The following is a 21,008-nucleotide window of genomic DNA, read 5'->3' on the forward strand; positions in this document are numbered from 1 at the left end:
TGAGTAGAAGAATATTTTACATATTGTATTGTATAGTTGGTCTGTTGGTGTATGGATTCCAATTTGTTATTAGGTCTTTGAGCTACACTTTGAAACAACCTTCAATTCTGTCCTTCTTGTTGCTAGATAAATTAGAAAAGAAAATAGGAGTATGTTATATTTGAAGATGTGGTATTAGATTCTTGTCGCTACAACAAAAGAGCTGAAGATGTTTGTCTTTAAGTAATTGGATATACTTTTCCCTTTTGGGACAATTTTGGATGTACTGTTAATGTAAAGAAATTATCATATTTAATGTAATTATTTTGTAGCGAGGCCTAGCCAAAAACTGCATTGATCAATCAACCTTTAAGAAGGAACATCCTGATCAGTGGAAATATGTTTAAGAATATAGGATAAATTATGTTGATATCTTCTATAATTTGGCGAAGATTTATTTTAGTCTGCAATTTCATTTTAACTATCCGGACTACAATAATATTTTTCAAGTCTCTCTTAGAAAGAAGTTATTAGTATTGTATATGTCCGTTAGAGTGATTAGTGTCACATTATTCAAAGTTATACAAAATTGGTTATAATACTGCCTTTTTTTTTTAATTTTAAAAAATCACTATACAGAAATGAAGCTTCTCCAAGCTAAGCTTAGCATTTTTTTTTTGGGCGAAAATTATCGAGTATATTACTAGCTGAAACAGTAATGACTAATTCCTAACTTTGTCCGAATTCACTTTTCGATCAGTAGGACGTGTCTCATTTGTTCAGTTAGATTGATCATATGCTTGAAATTCAACAGCAAATTAACACTACAAATGAAAGCAATAAATAAATAAATAAACAAAAATATTCCCAAATCTTAAATTGTTGCAATCAATGACGTTTCAAAGTAGGTTGTTGTAAACCCTAAAAGACAACATATGCTCAATAATTGTTATATTGGTCCATCTACTGTGTGATCAAATTCATTAACAAAGTTACAAAGACTTCATAGTCAGTGGTATGAGATGGAGACAATTTTCTGAGGAAACGTGGACCGCTATATTTTTTTATAATTTTTTAAATATATTTAATGTTTAACAATTGTTTTTAAAGTATTTATTATTTGATAAACTCTTAAATTAAAAAGCCTCATTTCTTATATAAATACCCATTTAAGGATATTATTGTGGTAAAATTATTTATCTAAAAAAAGCTTAAGCAACTTCATAAATGGTTATTTATTTTATATACCCCTCAAGGCTCACACCAAGAATTTTTTTTTTAATTTATGTGAATTTTTGTATAAGCTTTTTTTTAGTTTGTCTTATACTAAAATTATTTTTTCTTTAATAATAAATATAGAACTATATTTTTTCATTATAAAAATTTTAATACTATCATTTAAGTTGTTGACAAATAAAGATACATAAATAATTAAATATTTTATAATTATAAATTTATTAGTAATTTAGTATTTAAAAATTTTAATCCCACCAATGTAAACCCTATTCAAATGACGCACCATGCTATAGGTCATATTTTACAACTACACTACATGCTTATCTTCTAACACTATAAGTCTTTAACACAGATGAGAGTTCCGACAGAAAGGAAAACACGAGAGTAATTTTTCTTTTCAAAGGTACCTAGCTAGATTGCTGCTTGTGAGTTGTGACTATATATGATAGGTCTTTAACATGACCAACCAAGCATAGAGATTTATTATTAACTTAGTCTATATATTAGTTATATCGATATTTTTGGCATTAATTATTTGATATAAAATTGTAATGTGTAGAGTAAACAACAAAACATATGCTATTTTTTTAGCTATCCACTCTGAGCTTTATTTAAGAGTTTGTTACAAGTCAATAGACTGTTGTATATACAAGGCAGAACTCAAACTTCCGACACTTATTTAAACGGACGAGTGAGCTAATTACTTGATCAATCCAAGTTAGTTAAAACACATGCTATTTCTGCTCAATTTTATGCTGATTTTAGAGGTGTAATTTTTCCCATAACAATATCTATTTAGTTTTTTTTTGTTGGCGTAAGCTCCGTTAATTATAAAAAGAAAAAAATGTAAATAACAAAATCGATAATATTAGAAGAACAAAAAATAGTCAATCCAAATTTATTTATTACAGTATGCATTAAATAAAGTCAAAAGTAATCAATTTTGACCATTTTTTGCTAATATTTTTTTTTTGTTGCCAAACTTTTCTGATAACCAAACACATGAAATGGCTAGCAGAATATACAAACCATATAACTAGAAACTCCATGAATCCAAATTGAAAACTCTGACCGTTTCTCTTAACAAAAATTTTGATACCTTAATTAAATCCGGCTAGTCTTCTTGGCAATTCAACTTTAGTTGTTTCTCTTTTCCATCATCATAACTCCTTTTGTTTAATTTTCTGATGTCTGTAGGATTATAAGAAGATTTTTTGAGCCTAACTGAGGAAGGTTTCTATGAGTGGATAATTATATATGAACAACTCATAAAATTATAAACGCTCAAACCCCAAAAATCTAAAAGTTATGTCCTAATCTTGATAAAATAACTAACGTTGAATCTATCTAAAATTTAAGACGTCATTATATATCATCGTCCCTAAGTGAGTATGACCATTAATTTCTTTTTCCCCTCCTCTTATTTAATGTTAGATTGTGATATATCAAGAATGTAGTCATCAATAGTAATAATGTATCAACACCGAAGTATCAACCTCATGCTCCCAGATTCAATACATAACATGTTACTTGTCCAATTAGGTAACATATTCATGAAGACTTAGATATAACACTTTTATTTTCTTCTCGTTTTGTCTTTACATTAATTGGATCAAAATATTCTAAAATAAAAAGTTAATAAAATAATAAAGTGATGAATTAATAATTTTAATTAAGATAATAGAACTCATGTATAACAAAAATTATAAATTTGATTAATTTTTTTACTTTAAATTATCTAAATACATATAGTACCATTAACATGGAACAGACACGTGTCTAATCAAAATTATCACAGCTTTCTTGACCCTTCTAAATGAAATGTGTCAGTTAAGTAGTGAAACTACTACTGCAACATTTAAAAGATCACATGTAGAATTCAGCTACTTTCATTGATTCAGTTATTGTCTACTCAAGGGGGAACTTGAATTTATTGCTTAATTTTTCTTTTCTTTACCAAATATTAGGGGTGTGCATGGTCCGATCCAACTCGAAGACTAGGTCCGTTCTCGAATATTTTAGGGAGTTAATTTGGTGTGATTTTACCGGGCTCAGGGCTGGATAAGGCTCTCAAAAATAGACTCAGTCATTATTTCGGGTCAGGTCCGGATCATAACTCGAGTCACCCGAAATCGGCCCGGTGACCCGATCATCATACACAATTAATATTTTGTGTTATTAGTAATGGATGATGACTATTCTTATGTGGAATTTAAATATTGTAAACTTTAATATTTTGTGTTATTAGTTATTATAAGACTATAAGTTAATATTTTATGTTTAAAATGCATAAGATTTTAGACTAATTAATGCATAATATTGTGTTATTTGTATTGATTTAAATATTTGGTGTTATTAGACAATATTAGTATTGATTATGATTATACTTTAATTTTAGAGAAGAGTTGGTTCTTGTTATATTTTTATAAGTGAATTTTATCATGTCAAATAATGGTTGGAGTCTTGTAAATTTGGATATTTTCACATGCTAGCTTATAAGAAGGTATCAAGATAATGTAATGTTAACGGCCCGGTTTTTACTCGGTATAATCGTGGCCCGAAAGTGTATAAATTTCATCGGGTTTAGGGTCAGGTTCGGGTCTAATAAATAGGCCCGGTATATATTTTGGGTCGGATCTAGATCACATCAAATCCGGTTTCACCCGACCCATGCACACCCGTACCAAATATAAAGATACTCAAATTTGCGATCACTTAAGTGAGTATGGAAACAACGCTTACAAAGATACATATTATTTGTGAGAACGTTTTTAGTTGGTATTTAGTAAAAAGTAAAGGTTTTTATAAAATGGCATTTGAATTCTCTATCCTTGAAATAAGAAAATAGAGATAATATTGTAAGAATATTTTTTATCTTGCTTTTAAAAAGTACAAAATATATAATTTTTTTATTTATTTATTTTTTATGATATTCTACAACTTGATAGGCCAAAGAATTCGTTATAGATTGAAGTTTTATTTAAGAGTTTAATGTTGACCAATAAATTGTTACATGTACAAAATGAGATTCAAACTCCTGATACTTACTTAGATAAATTTGCGAGCTAACACAGACCAACCTATGTTGGTGATAGTTTTAAGTCTCTAAGACTTGAGAAGTAAGAACTAAGAACTCATTTAGCTCGGAACATGCCCTGATTTTAGTAGATAGTCATGTGGAGTTCAAAATTTTTGTTATTGATGTAGAGGAGCTTATTTGATTCTGATTATTGGGCCTGTAAACTTTGGTTCAAAATCACGTGCTATGTATGCCAAGATATAGTGATACTTACTTAGATAAATTTGCGAGCTAACACAGACCAACCTATGTTGGTGATAGTTTTAAGTCTCTAAGACTTGAGAAGTAAGAACTAAGAACTCATTTAGCTCGGAACATGCCCTGATTTTAGTAGATAGTCATGTGGAGTTCAAAATTTTTGTTATTGATGTAGAGGAGCTTATTTGATTCTGATTATTGGGCCTGTAAACTTTGGTTCAAAATCACGTGCTATGTATGCCAAGATATAGTGATACTTACTTAGATAAATTTGCGAGCTAACACAGACCAACCTATGTTGGTGATAGTTTTAAGTCTCTAAGACTTGAGAAGTAAGAACTAAGAACTCATTTAGCTCGGAACATGCCCTGATTTTAGTAGATAGTCATGTGGAGTTCAAAATTTTTGTTATTGATGTAGAGGAGCTTATTTGATTCTGATTATTGGGCCTGTAAACTTTGGTTCAAAATCACGTGCTATGTATGCCAAGATATAGGAAAAAGATAGTGGCAAAAAAATAATGGAAAAAAGGCTAACAAAAAAAAAAGGATATGATAAAAAATAAGAAAAACGTCGACAGCAGGATTCGAACCTGCGCAGGCATAGCCCAACAGATTTCGAGTCTGTCTCCTTAACCACTCGGACATATCGACAGTTTATTTACAATGTTACACTAAATTTTGATATTGAAAATATTATAGCATTCACGTCCAAAAAAAAAATTATAGCATTAGACATGGTTTGGGACTTTTGGAGTTAGAGGCTGGTTCTAAAATTTTTCGGAATGTTATTCAAAGTGGAGACCCTCATGATCTTACTCAGGGTCAAGGATATAGCCAGAGATATTAACACTCAGGTTACGTTTGAATGTTACCAAAACCAATCATTTTGACTAGAACAAATAAGTTCTAAAACAAACTATAATATCTAATTCAAACAAGTGTGATCAATTTTCAACAACTAATTATTGAAACAATTGATTTCTTTTTGTGTAAGCAAATGCAACCCAATTAGTTCTGCATACTTCACCAAATTGAAATTACTTTTAACTAATATTTGAAAAATGCAAACATGGTGGCTAACTGCATGACATGACCCTGCCATGTCTAAGCTGTGTATTTCTTCGTTTCCTTTTCCTTGTTCTTTCAACCTTTAAGCGTCTATCAACCCAAAAAAAGAAAATGCAAACACATTCAAGTTTCAGATGGGAATAGCTACTTTTGCGGCATTGTTTTGCTGAGAAGTTACATGAGTACATGAACAAACCACTTTCGATATTATTACATTACATATATGATACATTTATTCATTGTCACATATAAATTACATATATGCTAATGTTGGAATCACTCTTTCCTTATAGCAAGCACCATGCTTATTCTTTGGTTCCACCTTTCGAATTGTGTTAAGATATGCTTGTGTGCAGGTTCCGGGTGCATTCTTGCCTTTATAAGCTTTGCATATATAGCTTAGGAAGTTTTCATAGTCCTGCAGCAAAATAAAATCGATCAATCTTGAAATTTCAAGTATAATGTAAAGCACAAATTTTATTGTTAGAGTGAACCCTGTAAAGCACAAATTTTATTGTTAGAGTGAACCCCAAATCTCTTCTCTGTTCAAACAACTACTACAACAACAACAACAACAACAACAACAAAGCCTTATTCCACTAGGTAGGGTCAGTTACATGTACCAAACAATGTCATTGAACTCTATCATATATCATGTCTATAATGAGATTGTTTAAGGCATAAGGAACAATAAGGAATTTATCACTAACTGGACGGATTTGTCCCTCACCATACCCTCCTTACTAGACACATTATACATGTACAAATTTTGAATAGGAGGACTAATTTGTCAACTCCTTTTTCGAATAGTGAAGAAGGGAATTGTAAAATTATAAACTAACCTCATAGAGTGGTTCGCCATCCACAACTACCCATGGGACATACTCATGAGGTGGCTGCAGCTTATTGGTTTCAGCTGCATACTGTAGCTCAAGCTGCATACAGATAGGTAAATGCTAAAATTGTGAGAAAAACCAAAGCCAAACAATTTATCTATAGAATCAAGGTAAGGCACATTGATCATCTCTTTATTAATGTAAGAAGATAATATTAACATTCGTTGCAACAAAGAAGCAGTAAATCATCTATGAAGATAAGGTAATGCGAAGATTGCCAAGTATTACATTGCTCCAGAGTTCTATAAAGAATCAAAAGCAAGAGCAACCTTTCTTTCGGTTAATCTTTCTAATTCTCTTCTCATAAGCTTACTTCATGTAGCATAGTCAGTAGAACTTCAAAATTTCATTAAAAAAATTAGAGTAAACTACCAAAAATACTCTCAAATTATAAAATTGCGGACAAAAGTACCTCCAAATTTATCAACTACAAAAATATCTTCAAAATTTTTTTACACGCGACAAAAGTATCCAACCATTAAATATGGAAAATGCTAATGTCACTTCCATTTTTGATAATGCCATGCATTGTATATTTGCATAAATTTATAGAAGAAAAAAGGTAGTATTATCAAAATTGAAATAACAATATCCATTCCCGTTAAATCTATATTCTCAAAAAGGCTTTAAAGATCAAATTTTGATGCCATTTTTGAAACATGATTAGAAAAATGAGACATTTTTATCCTTAAAATTTTGTGATTTTACATTAAGTGGATTTCTTTTGCAATAGTTTGGTCCGATATTTCAAATATTCCCACAAATTTTCAGATCAAATGCACAAACAGTTTACCAAGTACAAAAGTAGTTTTAGACTTATTAAGTGGTATGTTTTGTTGTATTTTAAATAATTTGAGGGTATTTTGTCATTTAAGAGAGTCTTTTGATTAGTAGGTAACATTAACACAGGTCATTCTCTGTAACAGAATGGTCTTTCAAGATTATAAGAAAGAAACCAGAGAAAATTAGCACTAACCTCTTTCCCACGATCACCATGATAACACTGATCAATAGGTTTTGAATCCAGATGAAGCTTCTCAAAACAAGATTTCCACTCCCTGTACTCACCTTGGTAAACTAGATCCTCAACACAATAGATGTAAGGAAAATGCTTGCTCTGCAACAAGGTAAGTAATGTACAAATACTTAGACTAATGTACAATACATGCCAATTTACTGTCATACTGAAAATATAAAACCAACAGTAAGATCAAATCAAGAAGGAACCAAAATCACATGGAATAAAATTGAAACAAATAAAAAATCCATGTAATTGACTGAGTAATCATTACCAATCTCTAAGAACATTTACATCTATGCATGTAATTGCATTAATTGTGCCCTTGAGCTATACAAGTAGCATTTCTCAAATTGAACTGTGAACTCATTATGCAGACAATAACCAAGGGAATTTGTAACTACACATTAACATCCAATTAATTAATTAGTTAATTAATAATGAGTATTAAGTGGCAAGTGGTGAATTCCTAATCTCGTAAGTTCTTACCAACTGAGGCCAGGCATCAATGGCACACGCTTCCACGGTGTTGAGCAAGCACTCGTATTTTCCATGCTGCACAAGAAAAGCACGTGAATTGAAAAATAAAAACCTAAATTGAAAATGTTGAGAGGCAAGAGTGAGTTGAAGTATATACCTGGCATGTAAAGGTACCGTTAGCCCTGAGTTTGGCATTACCCCAAGGAACGAGCTTTAGGTCAACGATGGAGGCAAGTTCATCGTCTTGGAAGATCCGAGGGAGGTAGTTAACGATGAAATTGGCGCTGTAAGGGCACAAGCTCTCGTAGTAGAGTTCCAAAGATACCTTATTATCATCTGATAAAGAAGGAGAGAATAAGAACACGGCGAAGAAGAAGAAGGAGAAGAAGGTGCTCGTGGGAGAAGCCATAGGTGAATCTCCAAGAATCAGAAGTGGGAGTTTAATATTTTAACCTTTTTGTTTTTTTCATACAATTGGCACGAGGGATGCCACGTGGAGGGAACGTGGGGCGAACACGAAAGTGTGGTTCGTAGCAGATATTTGGCATCTTCATGGTTCATGAATGAACATTCACAATCTGTCTTGGTGCAAACTTAGTTCCACGGGGGTGCTTTAATTTATTTTATTGACTAAATAGAAATTTTGGGATCAAATTAAATAAATTAAAATTTGAGAGACTAATTTGAGTAGTAATTCATAGATTTGATTACTAAAAAAAGAATTTAATTGTGATATATTAAGAGTCTGTTTGAGAAATTTTAGAAGTAATTTTTTTTAATTTTTAATTTATAAAAAATAAAAATATTAATGTCTGGTGTAATTTTTAAAAATAAATTGTAATTTTTTAAGAAGTTATTTAGGAATTTATAAAAAAATTAAAAAAAAAATTTCTCATAATATTTCTATTTTTTATTATATTTTTATAAAATAAGTATTTTTATAGTTAAAAATCTAAATACAAAATAACTTATTTATAAGTTATTTTTAATATAATTATTTATTATTTAAGTTATTTTACCAAAAAAAATTAATTAAAAATTGATTATCCAAACTCGATCTAACTAGTCGGACTTTTAATCATATTCATTATTCTTGTAGTTTTATCTCGAATGTTTTTTTTTTAAATATTGAAAAAATCTGAAATTTGGAATCTTTTAAAGACCTAAAATGTGAGTTACGTGCTTTATTTTTGCTACGTATATCATAACACGTAAATAAAATTACTAAGAAAGAGACGGAGATTTTTTGTTCCAGTTGTCTCACATGTTATGTCCTATTAGTAACAAGCACAGAATTCGGTGGTCTAGGAACTTTGGACTACTTAGTAGTCCAAGTAAAAAATATGTTTTTAGAGTTTTTTTATCAATTGTTACGTAATCTTTGAACTAATTTTAATTACAAATCAACTCCATATATTTTATTTAATTATAAAAATAGTTTTTTATTTTATAAATTATTATTTTATCAATTATCTATTATATTTATTAACAATCAAATACAAAAATAACAACTAATTATATCCTCCATTCATCCTAATAATTCCAATTGATTAAAAAATTAACTTTGATCTCGTTACGTTTCTCCATGGCTTTCAAATCGTGTTTCCTTGAAATTCAATTGATTGGTTTTTCAAACAATCGATTGAATGATAACTCAATCGATTGGTTTACACTATATCACAAAACAATCGATTAAAAGTTCTAAGGTAGAATGGTAAAAAGCTTATACCAATCGATTGTTTATACTTTCCAATCGAATGAATGCCTCAAAACAATCGATTGGAAAGTGATGACATTGAAGTTTTAGCCAAATTCAATCGATCGGTAATATAATCCAATCGATTGGAAGGTGATGAAGTTGAATGTTTTGCCAATTTCAATCGATTGGTAATGGTACATAAAATTAATTTATAGATTGGTAATTTATAAAATTAATTTTGCCGATCAATAGTACCTTTTGCTTTTATTCAAATAAGGCAGAGTAAAAAATACAAAAAGTATATGATATTGATAAGGTAGCAGTGTATCAAGTAGTAAGTATGCTTAATTTATTTATTTGTGTTATGCACAAATTTAGTTTCGTTAAAATATTAGTAACCAGTGCTCTGATTTTTGTAAATATGTTTTGGGATAAGTGTTTGCAATTAGTTAAATGTTAGAATATATTGAGTAAATTCTTTTAATATATTTAGAGTTAATATAAAACTGAGGGTAAAAAACGTATTTAAGCCAAGGAGAGAGGTTTATTACGCATATAAGCCAAACAAGAATCTGATACAAGAATTCACCAAAGCACACTTTAATATAATTCGAAACAACTTTATTTGAATTACATTCCTTAATAATTCGAATCAATACAGCTCCAATTATTCCCAACCATTGCATACAAGTAATTCGAATCAACTTAGAACGAATTATAAAAGCATAATTCGAATTGTATCAATTCGAATTAGTAGGAACACGTGATTAGGAGGAAGTTCGAATCAAATTGATTCAAATTACTCACATTTCGAATCAAATGGTAATTCGAATTACACATTGTACAATAAGATACTAGAAAAAATGCTATATAATATAAAAAAAATATACTAAAAGAAGTATAAAACAAAATTATAGTAAATTAATTTTAGTATAAAATTATTAAATATAAATTAATTTTAACTCCTATTAGTACATTGAATTAAAAATAACATATAAAAATGTACTTGTATTTATTAAATTTTAATAACATATAAAAATTTAATGACTTTTTAAATATTTTTTTATAATAGGAGTACATTTTTATATACTTTAAATACTTTATATAAAAATGTACTTATATTTATCATACAAAAATAAAGTGTTATGCCAATATAATAATATTATAATATTTTAAATCAATTTTTTTCTAAGATTTTAGATTAAAAGCAGCACATGAAAAAGCATTATTAGTATTTTAAAGCTAACTTAATTAAAAAAGATAGGACTGTATTTTTTAGGATTTTATGTACATAATTAGGCTATTTTTTTTTAATATTGATCAAAGATGTGTGTTACACTATGTTATTTGGTTTCAGCTAAGTTTTAATCTACTATAATTTTTTTTTTTACTTTTCATAAGACACAAGTCTAAAAAATTTTATAAATTAATTTAAGAAAAAATATCATTGACGTTTTATAAATTTTATGTACCATTACCAATCGATTGAAATTGGCAAAACATTCAACTTCATCACCTTCCAATCGATTGGATTACATTACCAATCGATTGAATTTGGCTAAAACTTCAATGTCATCACTTTTCAATCGATTGTATTTGGCAAATCCATGTTGTTTTCGTGAATTCAATCGATTGAGTAACAACAACAATCGATTGTTTTGAGGCATTCATTCGATTGGAAAGTATAAACAATCGATTGGTTTAAGCTTTTTACCATTCTACCTTACAACTTTCAATCGATTGTTTTGTGATATAGTGTACAATCGATTGAGTTATCATTCAATCGATTGTTTTGAAAAACCAATCGATTGAATTTCAAGGAAACACGATTTGGAAGCCATGGACGAACGTAACGAGATCAAAGTTAATTTTTTAATCAATTGGAATTATTAGGATGAATGGAGGATATAATTGGTTGTTATTTTTGTATTTGATTGTTAATAAATATAATTGATAATTGATAAAATAATAATTTATAAAATAAAAAACTATTTTTATAATTAAATAAAATATATGGGGTTGATTTGTAATTAAAATTAGTTCAAGAACTACGTAGCAATTGATAAAAAAACTCTAAAAACATGTTTTCTACTTGGACCACTTAGTGGTCCAAAGGTTCCTGGACCACCGAATCCTGTGCCTAGTAACAAGTTGATATGTATTTACACATTAATTGTAAGGGAGAGACTTCGATAAAGATGTTTAAAATATTTTTTTTTAAAATATTTATTATTAACTAAAATTTAATATATATAATTAATTAAATTATATTATTTTTATCAAAATTAAATGATATAAATTAATTTGGTCAAAAAATTAATAAACTTCATATTTTTTTTTTAAATATTTGTTATTAACTAAAATTTAATATATATAATTAATTAAATTATATTATTTTTGTCAAAATTAAATGATATAAATTAATTTGGTCAAAAAATTAATAAACTAAATTTTGAACCGATTTAAATTAGTATTATTTTTTATAAAAAATAATTTTAATAATTTTATTATAAAAAATGACTAAAATATTTTTATTATATATATTTTTTAATTTTAAAAATTCTGAATTCTAACCCTATAACGACACAAAAAAAATATTAGGATTTAGAGTTCTTTATATACACAAAAAAAATATTAGGATTTAGAGTTCTTTATATATATATATATATATATATATATATATATATATATATATATATATATATATATATATATATAGGATCCTGCTAGGGAGACAATGGACTATTTGTACAATGTGTACAATGGCTATTGAGTTATGAAATGAACATCCTCTATACTATTTAGAATAACCATCCGAGTACAAGGAATAATAAACATCTTCTCGAAAAAATAATTTAATTTTTGGATTCAGCTAATGGAAAAATGTAACACTAACGATTATATCTCTAATACTCTATAAACCTCCATTATACACATTGTATAAATATTTCATTGGCTCCTCATACTTTCCCATATATATATATATATATATAAGAATATTTTAGTCATTTTTTATAATAGAAATATTATAATTATTTTTATAAAAAAATATTAATTTAGACCGGTTCAATGTATAATTTATCGATTTTTTAGTCATATCAATTTATCTGATCTAATTTTGATAAAAATAACATAGTTTAATCAATTATATGTATTTAATTTTAATTACTTAAAAACATATTTAAAAAAAACGTTTTAAACGTCTTTATCTAAATGGCTCCCTAATTGTAATTAATTTGGTTAAAAATCTGGTGTTATTGATATTAGATACTATGAGAATAAAAGAAAGGCAGAGAGAAAACAAAGAGAGGCAGACAAAGGATGGAAGAGAGAAAATGATGGATAGTTAAGGAGCTTTTATAAGAAACTATTTTATAGTATGCTCTCTTGTTATTTATAGAAGTTAGGAAACTATATAAATGAGTGAAATCAAAATATATTCAATTCAATTAAAACAAAAGGAATTCACATCCATAGCAATTATTCATTTTTTTTCTCTTTAATAATTATACAACGAGTGTATTATTGTGAGCAATGTTCAATTTTATATTACTTTCTATCTATTAGAAGTCAAAATTTCGCTGCAGACTCAATAATTGGTATCAAGAGCCAACGTTATATTATTCATTATTTGAATGGTAAAATTCAATTTTGAATATAATGGCTTCTACTAGTAGTAATGTCAAAGTAAGCAAATATGAAATCGAGAAGTTCAATGGAAAAAATGATTTTTCCTATTGGAGGATGCAGATGAAAAATCTGCTTATATCACAAAAGTTACACAAGGCACTAGCGGAAAAAGAGAAAAAACCAGAAGGAATGAAAGATGAGGATTGGAAAGAATTAGATATTGAGGCACAGGCTACAATAATCTTATCCCTTGAGAGGGATGTTGCTTTCTTGGTGAACAAAGAAACAACTGCAGCAGGCGTCTGGACAAAGTTAGAGAGTAACTTCATGACACTAACAGGATCTACTTAAAATCCAAATTGTATACATGTAAGATGGAGGAAGGCACCTCAATCCGAGAATACATCAATAAGTTTGATAGGATCATATTAAACTTAAAGGATATAGATGTGAAGGTTGATAATGAAGACCAGGCACTCATATTGTTACTTTCATTACCGAAGTCCTATGAAAATCTAGTATAGATATTGATACTGGTGGCTGACACTCTGACAATGGATGAGACGAGGGCATCACTTTTAGCGAATGATCTACGTAAGGTTGCTACAAGTGTAATGTCATCTTCAAATGGAAGAGAGTATAATGATAAAGCACAAGGATTGTTCGCGGCTAGAGCAAGGACTAATGAAAGAGGAAAAGGTAATAAGCGTGGAAAGTGTAGGCCAAAATCTAGACCTCACGCGGATAGAACATGCTTTAAATGTGGTGAGGCCGCTGGACATTTCAAAGCAAATTGTCCAAATAAGAAGATAACTTTCAAGAAACAGAACAACGACAATCCAAAAAAAAAAAGCAAGAAGCAAGCTACGTCTCGAATGATGAAGAGGATTGTTACTTTGTAACAGAACAATCTTATGAAATCTCTGGTAAGTGGATTCTTGATTCAGGAGCCTCTCACCATATATGTTCAAATAGGAAGTGGTTTACTACCTATGAAAGCATAAATGGTGGCACAGTTTTAATGGGCAATGATCATGCTTATAAAACTGTAGGGTTGGGAACTATAAGAATCAAGATGCATGATAGAGGAGTAAGAACATTAAAGGATGTGAGGCATATTCTAGACTTGCAAAAAAATCTAATCTCCATAAGTTTGTTGGAGAAAAATGGCTGCAAAATAGTTGCGAAAAATGGGGTACTAAAAGTTATTCGTAGTTCTTTGGTAGTGAAGAAGGGAGTTCAACACGGTAATCTTTATTCTCTTTTAGGGACAACAGTCACAGTTGAGTTAGCAGTTGAAATCAGTGAAAGTAGAGATCAAACAAATTGCACAAGAATATGACATATGCGGCTTGGACATATGTCAGAGAAAGGTCTATCATTGCTTTGTGGACAAGATTTACTAAAGAATATGAAGAAACCATAAATGAAATTTTGTGAGCATTGTGTGTAGGAAAGGCACATAGGGTGAAATTTTTTACAAGTAAGCATAAAAGCATATGGTTGTTAGACTACGTGCATACTGATGTTTGGGGCCCGGCTAAAGTTACTTCCAAGGGTGGTTCCAGGTATTTTGTTACTTTTGTTGATGATTATTCCAAATATGTTTGGATTTACTTCCTCAAACATAAGAATAGGTATTCAATACTTTTAAGTAGTGGAGAGCAATGGTTGAAAACCGAACAGGTAGGAAGTTGAAAACTCTACGATCTGATAATGACACAGAGTACACGTATGGGGCTTTCAAGGTGTTCTTTGACCGAGAAAGCATTGCAAGACACTGGACAGTTAGAGAAACACCACAACAAAATGGAGTCGTCGAACGACTGAATCGTACGCTACTTGAGAAGGCAAGGTGTATGCGCTCTAATTTCGGGTTAGGCAGAGAATGGTGGGTAGAATCGGTTGCTACAGCTTGCTACATAGTGAATCGATCCCCACATTCTTCTCTAGATGAAAACACACCTTATAAGGTATTGTTAGGGGGAACATGCAGATTACGAGAAACTCAGAGTCTTTGGATGCACAGCCTATTATCATGTCAAAGATAATAAGCTTGATGATAGAGCTAAGAAGGCAATCTTTTTGGGGTATCCAAGAGGGGTTCAAGGCTATCACCTTTGGAGTGTAAATGATTCTAAGTTTGTAATTAGCAGGGATGTTACCTTTGATGAACGATCTATCGTAGATTTGTCTAAAGATATGGTGCTAGATGATGGTGATGTTGGAAAAACTTCAAATACTCAAATGGTGGAGATAGAGTCTAAATACCAACAAATAGACTCTAGTAATGTTCAGGGGGAGCATCTTAATGCTACTCGAGATGACGCAGAGGATGAACTTGATCATGAAAAAATTTAGCGAGAAAATGCACATGCATTACAACAGCAGCAGTAGGATTCTTTGGCATCTACTAGGCCAAAGAGGAATTATAAATTTGTTCAGAAATTTGGGTCAGACAAGCTTTTGAGACATTATGGGCAGGTAAACTTGGTAGATTATGAACTCTCAATGGAGGATGATGAACCGGTCACCTTCAAACATGCTATCAAAGACAAAGATAGAGAGAGTTGGTTTGTCGCTATAGAGGAAGAGATGCAATCTCTTCATAAGAACAAGACATGGGATGTGGTCCCATTGTCCATGAAAAAGACTGCAATTGGTTGTAAGTGGGTGTATAAAAGAAAAGAAGATCCTACTAAGTCAGATGGTACAAGATTCAAAGCTAGGTTAGTAGCAAAGGGATTTGCACAGAAAGAAGGTGTTGATTACAATGAGATATTTTCTCCTATGGTGAAACACACTTCCATACGGGTGCTTTTAAGTCTTGTCGCTTATGGTGATCTTGAGTTGGAACAACTAGACGTGAAGACTGCATTCTTGCACGGTGACTTAGAGGAAGAAATCTACATGTATCAACTTGAGGGTTTCAAGGTTAAGGGTAAAGAAAGTCAGGTATGTTGCTTAAGGAAATTGCTATATGGATTGAAACAATCTCCTCAGCAATGGTACAAGCGATTTGACTCCTTTATATTAAAATAAGGTTTTTCCAGAAATAATTATGATTGTTGTGTATACATTCGTAAGCTTCCTAGAGGTGATTATATATATCTTCCATTGTACGTGGATGACATACTTATTGTCTCTTAGAGTAAGGTAGAGATAGATATGTTAAAGGTTCAACTTGGTAAAGAATTTGAAAGAAAAGACTTGGGTGCTGCACGAAAAATATTAGGCATGAAAATTAAAAGAGAGAGAGATCAAGCCAAAAATTGTTCTTGAGCCAAAGAGGATACATTGAGCGCGTCATTGAAAGGTTTGAAATGAAAAATGCTAAATCAGTGGTAATGCCGTTGGCTCCACATTTTAGGCTCTCTAGTAAGCAATCTCCCACAACAACAGAGGATAAGGCTTACATGAAAAATGTACCTTATGCTAGTGCAGTCGGTAGCCTAACGTATGCTATGGTGTGTACACGCCCAGATATTTCACAAGCAATCAGTGTTGTTAGCAGGTTCATGGCAAACCCGGATAAGACACATTGGGAAGCAGTCAAGTGGATATTAAGATACTTGAAGGGTATCATTGATAAATGTTTATACTTTAGTGGAAAATCATCATGTCAAATCAGCGACTTTGTTGATTCTGATTATGCTGGTGATCTGGATAGAAGACGTTCTACGACTGGTTATGTATATAAAATATAAAGTGCTCTAGTTAGTTGGCGATTGATGTTACAAGCTATAGTGGCATCATCTATTACAGAGGTTGAGTACATGGCAGTAGCATAAGGGGTCAAAGAAGCATTGTGGCTAAGGGGTCTTCTAGATGATTTGGGGTTGAAACAAGATTGCATGAATCTGAGTTGTGATAGTCAAAGTGCAATTCATTTGGCTAAAAATCAAGTTCATCATGCTCGTACCAAGCATATTGATGTAAGATATCACTTCGTGCGCAATTTTATAGAGAAAGGTAATATTTTTCTTATAAAAGTACACACAGATGAAAACCCTGCTGATATGTTGACTAAAATAGTGTTAGGAAGCAAGTTCCAACACTATTTGAAATTGCTCAATGTTACTTCATGTTAGGCATTACATGAAGAAATAGATAAATTACGATTGGTTTGATCCTAAACAAGGGTACGTAGACAGTCATTGTAAAAATGATGCAACCGGATATGAATACCATACTTTGATCGTTCAAAATTTGAGTAGATTTCAAATTGTGAACGAGGTGGAGAATTGTGAGAATAAAAAAAAGGCAGAGAGAAAACAAAGGGAGGCAGACAAAGGATGGAAAAAAGAAAATGGTGAATAGGTAAGGAGCTTTTATAGAAAACTATTTTATAGTATGCTCTCTTATTATTTATAGAAGTTAGAAAACTATATAAATGAGTAAAATCAAAATGTATTCAATTCAATTAAAACAAAAGGAATTTACATCCATAGCAATTATTCATTTTCTTTTTTTTCTCTTTAATAACTATATAATGAATGTATTATTGTGAGTAATGTTCAATTTCATATTACTTTCTATCTATATTAGAAGTCAAAATTTCACTACAAACTCAACAGATACATGACATAACTCTAAAATTTTTATTATTGTAAAATTAAAGAACAGAAATATCAAATATCGATCGGAAAAAATATTACAAAGTCAAACCTTTCGAATTATATTGTTCTTTGCACATAATGAGAAATTTAGAAACCCATGAAAAATATAAGAACGATAAAGAATTGTAAAAAGCATAACTAAAATCTTTCACTCCAGGTCTTTTTTACAACAAACTAGGATAAAGTTGAATTTCCCTTCGTTGAAATGGGTATAGTAATAAACACAATCAAATCTTATTCCATTGACTTATAAAATAGAAACAAACATGAAATTACTATATTGCCCTCTACAGACACAACACATACAATTAGAACATGAATTGAAATACATCTAATCTCCTATGGTTTCGTAATAAGAGCTTCAATCTCGTTCCTAAACTTGGGCATGGCTGCATTGGGGAGTGACACAAAGATCCTAGCACCTCCATCCATTGAAGGATCCAAGCTACTCGGAGATGAGAAAATACACAAATGCAATTTATCAAACAAACCACATGGGGCAGGAACAAAATTCACCGGTTGTGTCCATCCTAAATCCATGTTCTTTGAAAAACCCAAATGTTTCCAGTCTGTCAAAACCATGCACGCACCCCTTCCATCATAATCGAAATCGTCGTCGGCCGCCGTCGCCGACGTGTCGATCATTCTCTTGACGTACTCCTTTGTCTGAGCAACCTTCTTAGTTTCTTTGATGATCTTCGCTACATGGGAGAGTGGTCTTTCGTTGACTTCTCTAGCAGTCAACACAATGTTTGCATCCACAGCAATATTCCCATAATACCCTTTAGGCAAAGGAGGATCAAGAAGGTCCTTTCTTATCCCTACTATGATAGTCAACATAACTTTACCATCACTGTTCAATTTCAAAGCTCTTGTTCTTGCCCTCCAAACATAGGAAGCAAGAGACTCAAAACTTGTGAAGCTTTCTTCCATGTTATTGTTTTGGTCACTAATAACTTCCTTCATCAAACTCATCTTGAGCCTTTTTATGCTCTCATTGTCAACTTTAAAGCATGCATGAACAAGTTTTTTGGTGGGCAAATAAGGTGAGACTGCGGCAGAGGACTCATCCATAGGAATCTCCAAGGGCATTTTGGTAATTGATCCAACAAGCTTTTCTCTCTCCCATGCAGGCTTCACCGATGGCTCGGTTTTCCCACTTGCAAATTCGGCTATGGCTTGCAAGAATTGAGATTTTCCACTGCCATCAATTATAGCATGTGAGGTTCCTAAGCCAATTGTGAAACCCCCACATAGAAACTTGGTTACCTTGATCAACAAAGGGTATAATTGGAAACCATGTTCATCTTCAGAAGGAAGATCAAGTACCAAGTGTTTTGCAATCTCTGTGTTACTACCATCAAGGTAGTGGAGAGAAGAAAGGTTGCAATTAGCAATGGCTTCTACAAAGGGAACTCCATTTGCATTGCAATTAACTCTAAGTTTCCCATCAGCATGTTTTACTATTCTACCCGCCAAAGGGTAGTAATAAAACAAAGCCTTTGAGAGTGCTTCTTTGATCATAAGGGCAGGGTCATTTTGGTCATTTTTCGGGGATTGATATATTTGAACAATATGGCATAGGCCATTGTTATCAGCTCTATTATCAAGTGCAGAGAGTGAAATGTTGCCATTTGGTGTGGGTTTTGATGGTTTCACATAAACAATTTGTTTAATGTCAAACTTTAGCGTTCTCTTATGATGATTTGCCATGGAAATTAAAATTGTGTATGTGTGTATGAATTTGGTGAAAGATTCTATGTTACTGAGATTTGAGATATGAGAAATGGTTTAGTGAGATTTGAGAGATATGAGAGGTGGTTTATATAATAACACTTGGTAGATGAACCTTCTTGTCGCCATGACCATCATTCATAAACTAAATTATCTTTATTATTAGTTTTAATCATGTCTTACAAACTTGAGTTTTTTTTTTTTAAATCTAACAAACTTCTTATACTAAAAATGAAGAAGTTAAAAACGAAAAATATAGCGAGTCAACTTTTAGTTAATTTTAAAATTTATATTTATATAATTTAAAATTTATGATTTAAAGTATAAAATTTAAGAAATTAAAATAATTTTAAAAATATTAAATGATCGATTCAAAAAAATTCGTTCCTTAATATTATTCGTTAAATATATAGAAAAATCATATAATGATTCTTTGGTTACTAAACATTTCGGATAATAATTAATGTTTGTGGGCGTGTACTAATTTATGTAGTTAAGTAAACTATTGAAGGGAAAAAATTAACTTCAATTAATTAATGTTTGTCTAGATTTAACTTTCATTTTTGTTTATAATGTCAAAAAAAATTATTTAATAAAAAAGGAATAAGTGTAAATGTTTGTAATATATATATATATATATATATATATATATATATATATATATATATATATATATATATATATATATATATATATATATATATATATATATACTTATACTTATACTTAGCTTTAAGGACATATAAATATTTCTCATCACCTCGTTGTGTTCACGCGTATAATAGTGACGAATAATTAAATTGGACATGAGATTATTTATGGATATCTACATGTAATGATTTTTATATTGATGAAATATTACTAATACGTACTTTAAAATTATTTAAAACTCATCATTTCTATTTATATAATGTTAAACTAATATAAAATAAAATCAAGTAGTCGATTTTAGCTAGGAGAACACAAATATTTTTCTTATCAATATACAATTATATTTCTCCAGATATGTACATGCACCTATGCCAAGACTTTTCTTGCTCAAGTACGCGCATACAACTGCTAGTTGGAGGTTAAATTAAAAAATATTTAGTATATATATATATTGTGTGTTTAATAACATACACAAGTTCTCAAGTTCATGTCTAGATTAGCATCCTACACATTTTGGTTTGGACATAAAATTCACATTTTTCGTTTTACATTCAATTATCTTTTTCTTTCTTTTTGTTAAATTTATCTTTTATATATCTTACCTACACTAAATATTTTATTAGTATTTTTTTTCTGTAGACATATCTAATACTTTAATGTACTAATATTACTTACTTATATACTATTTTTTAATTTCCTCCTGTTGATATTAAAATTAA

The 21,008-nt window shown here is 30.3% G+C and overlaps 2 protein-coding genes and 1 non-coding gene across 3 annotated transcripts; all 3 read right to left on the reverse strand.

The window, feature by feature from the left end:
* Nucleotides 1-5,063: 5,063 nt before the first annotated feature.
* On the reverse strand, nt 5,064-5,145 carry TRNAS-CGA (transfer RNA serine (anticodon CGA)). Its single transcript has one exon. It is a non-coding gene; the product is annotated as a tRNA-Ser (tRNA).
* Nucleotides 5,146-5,690: 545 nt separating this feature from the next.
* On the reverse strand, nt 5,691-8,560 carry LOC112792771 (gamma-interferon-responsive lysosomal thiol protein). Its single transcript, XM_025836129.2, has 5 exons — nt 8,114-8,560; nt 7,966-8,031; nt 7,435-7,575; nt 6,405-6,497; nt 5,691-5,980 (listed from the first exon to the last, which is right to left on the reverse strand). The coding sequence occupies exons 1-5, from the start codon at nt 8,363-8,365 to the stop codon at nt 5,816-5,818; spliced, it is 717 nt and encodes a 238-aa protein (XP_025691914.1). The 5' UTR covers nt 8,366-8,560; the 3' UTR covers nt 5,691-5,815.
* Nucleotides 8,561-18,243: 9,683 nt separating this feature from the next.
* Nucleotides 18,244-19,617, reverse strand: LOC112795514 (tetrahydroanabasine acetyltransferase). The gene has a single exon (XM_025837505.1). It carries the CDS (start codon nt 19,615-19,617, stop codon nt 18,244-18,246), a length of 1,374 nt encoding a protein of 457 aa, XP_025693290.1.
* Nucleotides 19,618-21,008: the final 1,391 nt, after the last annotated feature.

The sequence above is a fragment of the Arachis hypogaea genome, chromosome 1, assembly GCF_003086295.3.
Source record: "Arachis hypogaea cultivar Tifrunner chromosome 1, arahy.Tifrunner.gnm2.J5K5, whole genome shotgun sequence".
Classification (NCBI taxonomy): Eukaryota; Viridiplantae; Streptophyta; class Magnoliopsida; order Fabales; family Fabaceae; genus Arachis; species Arachis hypogaea.